General features: G+C 39.6%; 1 protein-coding gene across 3 annotated transcripts in view; it reads left to right on the top strand.

Moving 5' to 3' along the window:
- Nucleotides 1-8,746, top strand: part of LOC139275140 (paraspeckle component 1-like) — a 126,453-nt gene that overhangs the window by 10,570 nt on the left and 107,137 nt on the right. For 2 of the 3 annotated variants that reach the window (XR_011595677.1, XM_070892187.1), the window contains exons 2-4: nucleotides 534-835; nucleotides 2,239-2,268; nucleotides 2,898-2,993. Coding sequence is in view for 2 of the 3 variants with exons in the window: in XM_070892187.1 (XP_070748288.1) it covers nucleotides 534-835; nucleotides 2,239-2,268; nucleotides 2,898-2,993 (428 nt within the window). In the remaining variant the exon portion in view is untranslated. The remainder of the gene's footprint in view (nucleotides 1-533; nucleotides 836-2,238; nucleotides 2,269-2,897; nucleotides 2,994-8,746) is intronic. The other variant, XM_070892188.1, reaches the window with a different exon arrangement.

The following is an 8,746-nucleotide window of genomic DNA, read 5'->3' as shown; positions in this document are numbered from 1 at the left end:
CTCTCCTTTCTCTTTCTCCCCCTCCCTCTCTCTCTTTCTCCCCCCTCCCCCTCCCCCTCCCCCTCCCCCTCCCCCTCCCTCTCCCTCTCCTCTCCCTCTCCCTCTCCCTCTCTCCTTTCTCTCTCTCCCTCTCTCCCCTCTCCCTCTCCCTCTCTCCTTTCTCCCCCTCCCTCTCCCTTTCTCTTTTCTCTTTCTCCTCCCTCTCCCTCTCCCTCCCTCTCTCCTTTCTCTTTCTCCCTCTCCCTTTCTCTTTCTCTTTCTCTTTCTCTCTCCCTCTCCCTCTTTCCCACTCTCTCTCTCCTTTCACCCCTTCCCACTCTCTCTCTCCTTTCTCCCCTTCCCACTCTCTCTCTCTCTCTCTCTCCTTTCTCCCCCGCAATTGAAGTTCCGTAGCAGAATATTTCAATTTTCTAACTTTGTTTTTAGCTGAATAAGTGCTTCTAGAATGTTAAGATCCTAAAATTAATATTTTCATATAATAACCAATACTTGCTATAAATTTTGAAATGTAAATTAAATGCTTTTTCTTGTAGGAAACGAGAACATTGGCTGAAATAGCAAAGGCTGAACTTGACGGTACAATGCTGAGGAATCGACCTCTACGCATTCGCTTTGCTACTCATGGAGCTGCTTTGACTGTGCGGAATCTCTCTCCGGTAGTTTCCAATGAGCTACTAGAGCAAGCCTTTTCTCAGTTTGGTCCAGTCGAGAGAGCAATAGTTGTTGTTGATGACCGTGGGAAGGCAACAGGAAAAGGTTACGTGGAATTTGCAGCAAAGCCTGCTGCTCGCAAGGCACTGGAAAGATGCTCAGATGGAGCATTTTTATTGACATCGTAAGTCTTTTCTTCACTTTCAGAAGTTTCCCTGCTGTGTAATGTTCATTCTGGCTAAGCCAAGTGTGATGTGCAGAGATAGCTGCTTTTTAATTTTTTTTTAAAAGGGAATGTAGTTTCAACTCCATTCTCCCTTCCAACTGATCAGAATGTACATGACTTGAGGTTCAGATCCTTGGGTACTTCATAAATGCTGCATGAAATTTTACAATTTAAAAGTTCAGCCCCATGGTAGGTAAGTTATCTGTAGTGGCCTAGAACTAATGGTAATTCATTTGCACACGCTACATTTGACCTTCAGATCCGTAGGAATTTTTCGACCCTCTGTTGCAGTAAAATGTGTTTTTCTAGGCTATAGAATGAGGTTTATTTTTCGATTTAGTATCGAATATGGTCCTTTCTTCCTGGATAGCACTTATGTGGTGTTTGGATTGGTAAACATGATGTTGCTTTACTGAATGCAAACATTGAAATATTTGAGGAATTTCAAAGGGATTTGCTTTTTGAGGCTTTATACTTATTTTTAATCATTTACATTGCTACCGAGCCAAAAAGAGCAGGATGGTTGGGGCGGGTGGCGGGCGGGTGCAGAGAGAGGGAAGAGAAGATGGAGAAGTGTCTTACGATTTGTGCATAAACACCAGCTTTAAACTTATTTAAAAAAGCTTTACATTTTTGCTAAAGAGATTGGGGAAACCAGAAATGTATGTATAAATTGAACATCGTGTGTATCTGCATTGTGAATTACAATTCAAAAAAATCATTGCAGTTTTCATCTTTGCCATACACATTTCAGAAATGAATAGCATCAAAAATGATTTTTAAAGCTAAACTCTTATCTAGAATAAATTAAAGTAGTTGTGTATTCTTTTCATCGGATATGGCAAAAAATTACATACCATGGAAACTTTGGGCATGGTACTAACTTAACCCAATAAATTAGTATCATGCTAAAACCTTTTTGTGCAAAATGCATACTTGGTGATGCCCACTATGGCTTATTTTTGTATTCCAAAATGTGTACTCTTCTATTATTTTAGAATGCAATTCGTGATCATTTGTTCATATGCCCAATAATAGGCAAATGGAGAAGTTGAGGCGAATAGCACAGATGTATTTAAGGGGAAACTAGACCAGTGTGTGAGGGAGAAAAGAATAGAAGGATATGCTGATAGGGCGAGATGAAGTAAGGTGCGAGGAGGCTTGTGTGGAGCATAAACACTGGCATAGACCTGTTGGGCTGAATGGCCTGTTTCTGTGCTGTAAAATTCTATATAATATTTCAGCACACAGGTTTTTAAATCTGATTACTCCGTACATGCTGAGGTTAACCACGGTCAAATTCAAAGTAGATTTTATTGATAGACTATCACTTGACAATAAACCAATTATTGTTCCCATAGGACTTCCAACATGACGAACCACGCGACAAAGTAAGAGAACTTCATGGTTTTTAAAAAAGTGTCACTTTTGTAGATAATTGTATATACTACAAACTTTCCGGATCACTAAAATACAAATAGATACTGATTAATAAGCATCCAAGAGGGTGAAGGAATCTATGGATTTTGGGGCCTTCCATTGGAATACCATGACCAAGCAATAGATTAGTACAACTTGAAATTCTCTCTTCTTGACTTTGCAATTATTTCAATCATAAACACTCTGAGGACTTAGCTTTTTAGTTTTGCGTTTCAGCTCGCCTGCCACCTTTATTACAAGCATATCTCTGAAAGGAGTTTTCACTAGTATTGAAACAATTTTAAAATGGCAAATTGTAACATTGTGGAGTGGGTATGTGTGCTTGTACGTGGTCTCATCTGTTAATGTAGGCCAATGTACATACTCGCCTACAGTCTGGTGCAGCTGCTTGAACATAAGAATTCTGTCCAGGATAAATCCTTATAAAAATGTACATTTTAATGCATTCTATTTTATGCAACTTGTTTAAAAAGATCACCCATTCAGTGAAAATAATAAACACCACATCAAGTGCTTCAAAAAGTTCTTAACATTAGTAAGCCATTTCCTACTGTAAATACTACATTGTATTACTTTTCAGTTGTCCGCGTCCTGTTATTGTGGAGCCCATGGAACAGTTTGATGATGAAGATGGACTTCCTGAGAAACTACTGCAAAAGAACACTCAATACCACAAGTAAATGTTTCATGTCTTATTTATAATTGGCATAACAAATGGCATCCAAAATATGATGGCCCGGAATTTGCAGTCATCAGCGAAGCGAAAGTGTTCGCTGTTGGCCCCAAAGTACACTTCACACAAGGATCTTGCGATCCCTGTGTCGAGAACTTCAGGTTTTCTAACCTTCAATTCAAATCAACAGAATATAATGTGGATCCCCTTGTACGAACTGAGTGATGTCAACGGGCTGTCTAAGGAACCAATCAAAATGCAGAATTCTCACAGACTGCGAATAAGGAAGTGAGTAAGCTCTTAAAATTCTAACTTTCTAAAATTGTCAGAAAGCAAAACAAAGATCGGGGCTCTCACATGGGTATGTTTAGCTGTAAAACCCCAGTTACACCTAATCCTTTTGGGTCTCAGTTTTAGATGAAAATTTAACAGCATACCTACTACAGAAGAGCTGAAGTTTTTGTCAGTTTCCCTTATTTAGCTGCTTACACAGATTGCTGGCTCTGTGAGGGGTAGGCTGTTTCAGAGCTGTCACTGATGGGTTGCAAATCCCGAAGTTGCGGTCCGTTTCAAAGATGGAATGATGGTGAACATTGCCAGTTTTGCACATCTACTGTTGTATGTGAAGCTTTTGTTATTTTTCTGCTAGAGCAAAACTAGTGTTTTGGAAGGACTTTACTTTTCTCAGCCCCAGACAGAGAATTTGAAGGTACAAACATTGCTGGGATTGTAGATGCATTTTGAGATGAAAACTCAGAATTTTGTTCCACAAGCATCTCAATAATTTTGTGCTTGCCAAGGATGTCCTTGTAGATAATCCGAACACCTTTTCATTCTTAGCACTTGATGTGAAAGTCAAGGGCTTCTATCAAACGTACCTTAACTTCACTTAGTAAGAGTAATAAATACAGCGCACAATACTATATAAATGTGACTACCTCCACATTTCACAACAGTTGCCTCTGACAGCCTTACAGCCAATCTGCAGTAGGTTGACTGAAATCCTCACAAGGAAAAGACCATGTTCACTACCATGCTCACCTATAACCTTTTGTGCAGGCTTTATTTTAATTTCTTTGCCATCAGGTCTCTGATATGATTCTGAAGCCTTTTTTCCAAGTTGTGCATTGAGCATAACTTGGAATGTTTTACAGCTAAAAAAGGTATAATTTAGTTGAAGCAGTATGTTGTGTTCAATCATTGAATGCAGATTATGGAGTGTTCCACAAATTGGAAATGGCTATTTACAGTTTGCCTGAATGTTAATTTGTTAGTATGTGTCATTTTGAAGTGAAAATTCCATTTGACCTTGAGCAGGTTATTCACCCACTCTTTTGGTCAAAGGCAATATATTGGAGAGAAAATATGAGTGATTTGATATTGCAAATAATTAGTAGCCAAGCTACTGATCAGAAAATTATTATAGAAATATACACATTCTGTAAAGATATGTTTTTGTTGAAGTATGTACATTTTCTGTATGGAAAATAAAAGTTGTTACATCATGCAATGATCATAAGTATTGCAGGAACTGATATTTAAAAAAACTACTCTGTCTCCATCATCTGCACTACTAAAGAATAGGAACAGGAGTAGGCCATTTTGCCACTCGAGTCTGTTCTGCCATTCAATGAGATCATGGCTGATCTGCGACCGAACTCCATATACCCGCCTTTGGCCTATATCCCTTAATACCTTTTGGTTAATAAAAATCAATCAATCTCAGATTTAGACTAACAGTTGATCTAGCACCAATTGTGTATAGAAGAGTGAAAGGTCTGGCTGTAATTTTTAGTTCTCGACTCCTCAACCAGTGGGAATAATTTCTCTCTCTACCCTAACTGCTCCCTTTAATATCTTAAACTTTGATCAAATCACCTCTTAACCGTCTAAATTCCAAGGAATAGAAAAGCAAAATACTGCGGATGCTGGAAATCTGAAATAAAAACAGAAAATGCTGGAAATACACAGGCAGCATCTGTGGAAAGAGAAACAAAGTTACCATTTCAGGTCGATGACCCTTTTATCAGAACGGGATAAAGTTAGATAGAGATGTAACAGGTTTTTAAGCAAGTGTAGGAGATAGGAAAGTGGGGGAGGGGAGGAAAGAACAAAAGGGAAGGTTTATGATCGGATGGAAGGCAGAAGAGATTAAGAGACAAAAGGGATGATGGTGCAAGGCAAAAAGAGATGGTAATGGAACAAGTTAAGAAACAAAAGATGAGTCTAGATAGGGTTTAAATGGAAATGACAGAATCATCACCAGCTGCCGTGGGAAAGTGGCAAAATAGCGGCAGGAGTGTAAATTTGGGATCCCATATGGGTTCTAGCTATGCCTGCCTTTTTGTACATGCGGAACATTCTTTGTTCCAGTCCTACTCGGGTCCCCTCCCTCACACCTTTTTCCAGTACATTTCCTGCTCTCGCTTGGAACTAGAAAATTTCACTTCATTCCAATTTGCACCCTTCCCTCACCTACACGTGGTCCATCTCCGACTCTTCCCTTCTCTTCCTTGACTTCTCTGTCTCATTTCTGAGGATGGGCTATTGACAAACATTCACGATAAGCCCACTGACTTCCACAGCTAGCTGCATTACACTCCTCCCCTCCCCTCCCATCCCACTTCCTGTAAGGACTCCGTTCCACTCTCCTAGTGGTCCGTCGCATCTGTTGTGATGACGCCACCTTCCATACTAATGCTTCCGATATATTTTTCTTCAATTGAGGATTCCCCTCTAAGAACATAAACATAACATAAGAAACAGGAGTATGAGTGGGCCATTCGGTCCCTCGAGCCTGCTCCGCCATTTAATACGATCATGGCTGATCCGATCATGGACTCGGATCCACTTCCCTGCCCGCTCCCTATAACCCCTTATTCTCTTAACGTTTAAGAAACTGTCTATTTCTGTCTTAAATTTATTCAATGTCCCAGCTTCCACAGCTCCCTGGGGCAGCGAATTTCACAGATTTACAACCCTCTGAGAAGAAATTTCTCCCCATCTCTGTTTTAAATGGATAGCCTCTTATTCTAAGATCATGCCCTCTAGTTCTAGTCTCCCCCATCAGTGGAAACATCCTCTCTGCATCCACCTTGTCAAGCCCGCTCATAATCTTATACGTTTCAATAAGATCACCTCTCATTCTTCTGAATTCCAATGAGGTAGAGGTTTAACCTACTCAACCTTTCCTCATAAGGCAACCCCTATATCCGGAATCAACCTAGTCAACCTTCCCTGAACTGCCTCCAAAGCAAGTATATCCTTTCGTAAATATGAAAACCAAAACTGCACGCAGTATTCCAGGTGTGGCCTCACTAATATCCTGTATAGCTATGACAAGACTTCCCTGCTTTTATACTCCATCCCCTTTTGTAATAAAGGCCAAGATTCCATTGGCCTTCCTGATCACTTGCTGTACCTGCATACTATCCTTTTGTGTTTCATTCACCAGTACCCCCAGGTCCTGATGTACTGCAGCACTTTGCAATCTTTCTCCATTTAAATAATAAACTTGCATTTTGATTTTTTTCTGCCAAAGTGCATGACCTCGCACTTTCTCTCTGCGCCCTCCCCGCTCTCTGCGCTCTCTAACGTTTGCAAATTCTGATAAAGGGTCATCGACTTGAAACGTTAACTCTGTTTCTCTCTCCACAGTTGCTGCCTGATCTGAGTATTTCCAACATTTTCTGTTTTTATTCCAGGGAATACAACCCTAGTTTATGTAATCTCCCCATGAAATTTAAGTTCAGGAGTCTGGGCATCATTCTGTTAAACCTATGCTGCACTCCCTCCAAGGCCAATATATCCTTCGGAAGGTCTGGTGCGTAGAACTGCTCAGAGTACTCTAGGTGTGGTCTAACCAGGGCTTTGTTTGGCTGTAGTATAACTTCTACCCCTTTGTATTCAAGTCCTCTAGATATAAAGGTGAGCATTCCATTAACCTTTTTTATTATTTTCTGTACCTGTTCATGACATTTTAATGATCTATGTACATGGACCCCCAAGTCTCTTTGGGTCCCCACTATTTTTAGCTTTTCACCATTTAGAAAGTACTCTGTTGTGTCCTTTTTAGGTCCAAAGTGGATGACTTCACATTTGCCTACATTGAAATCTATTTGCCACTGTTTTGCCCATTCACTTAATCTATCAATATCGCTTTGTAATTTTATGCTTTCATCTACAATGCCGCCTATCTTTGTGTCATTGGCAAACTTGGATATATGGTTTTCTATCATCATATCCAAGTCGTTAATAAATACAATGAATGGTTGAGGCCCCAACACAGATCCCTGCAGAACACCACTAGTTACATCCTGCCAATTAGATTACATGCCATTATCCCTATTCTCTGTCTCCTGCTGCTCGGCCAAATTTCTAACCAGGTTAGCAATTTACCTTCAATTCCATGGGCTTCAACCTTAGTTAACAGTCTCTTATGAGGGACTTTATCACATGTCTTCTGGAAATCTATATAAATAACATCCATAGACATTCCCCTGTTTGAATTTTTTGAAGAGGTGACTAAAGTAGCAATCAGGTTCATCATGACATAACTTTTACAAATCCATGTTGGCTCTCTCTCATCTGAAAATGTTGTCCATTCATTTAATCTATTAATATCTCTGTAATTTTATGCTTTCTGTCATCCTATCTTTAATTATAGTTCTCTTGATTTCCTGACTATAGATATTGGGCTAACTGGCCTGCCTGTACTATAATTCCCTGGTTTTCCCCCCTCACCATTCTTAAATAGCGGAGGACCATGCACAATTTTGCAATCTAAAGAAACTGTTCCTGAACTTTGGAAAATTATAGTTAATGCATCTGCAATATGCTCACCTACTTCCTTTAAAACCCTGGGATGAAAACCAGCTGGTTCTGGAGATTTGTCACTCTAGTGCCATTTATTTCTTCATTACTGTTATTTTGCTTCCGTTAATTTTCAGCTACAATGCTGTTTATCTTTGTGTCATCGGCATACATCGATATGTGGCTTTCTATCCCATCATCCAAGTCGTTAATAAATGCAGTCAGTAATAGTTTAGGCCCCAACACAGGATCCCTGCAGAACACCATTAGTCACATCCTTCCCTGTCCCTGATTCAATATTAATTTCCTTGGGATTTCCGGCATGCTATCCTCTTCCTCTACTGTAAATACTGACATGAAGGAATTATTCCACATGTCCGCCATTTCCTTATTATCATTGACAATATCACCATTTCAGTTTTCAAGGGGCTAACATTGCTCCAGATCACCTTTTTTTAAAAAAAATATATATATAATTGTAAAAAATTTGGCGTTGATTTTTGCAAGTTTCTTTTCATACACCTTTTTGTAGTTCTTACTATTTGTTTTGTCACCCTTTGCTGTTCTTTATATCTTTCCCATTTGCCAGGATCTGTGCTATTTTTTACATTTTTATATGCCTTTTCTTTTAGTTTTATGTTGTGTCTCACCTTTTTAGTCATCCGTGGCTGTGCTTTTTGGCAAGTACAGCTCCTGCCCCTTGGGGGTATAAACTGGTTCTGTATCACATCAAACAAGAATTTAAATACCTCTCATTGATTATCTTCTTTAGTTTTAACCATTAACATATTTGCCCAGTTTGCTGTGGACAGTCTCTGTCTCAAGCTGGCCTTACCTAAGTCTAGAATCTTAGCTGTTTCGCGTTTCTCCCTTTCAAACAGTACGTCGAACAATCTTCTGACCACTATTAGATAGATGTTCACGCACCGTTAGGCTGTTAACTA

Source organism: Pristiophorus japonicus, chromosome 10, assembly GCF_044704955.1.
Source record: "Pristiophorus japonicus isolate sPriJap1 chromosome 10, sPriJap1.hap1, whole genome shotgun sequence".
NCBI lineage: Eukaryota > Metazoa > Chordata > Chondrichthyes > Pristiophoridae > Pristiophorus > Pristiophorus japonicus.
Note: the sequence above shows the minus strand (reverse complement) of the source record. Positions and strands in the feature narration are given on the sequence as shown.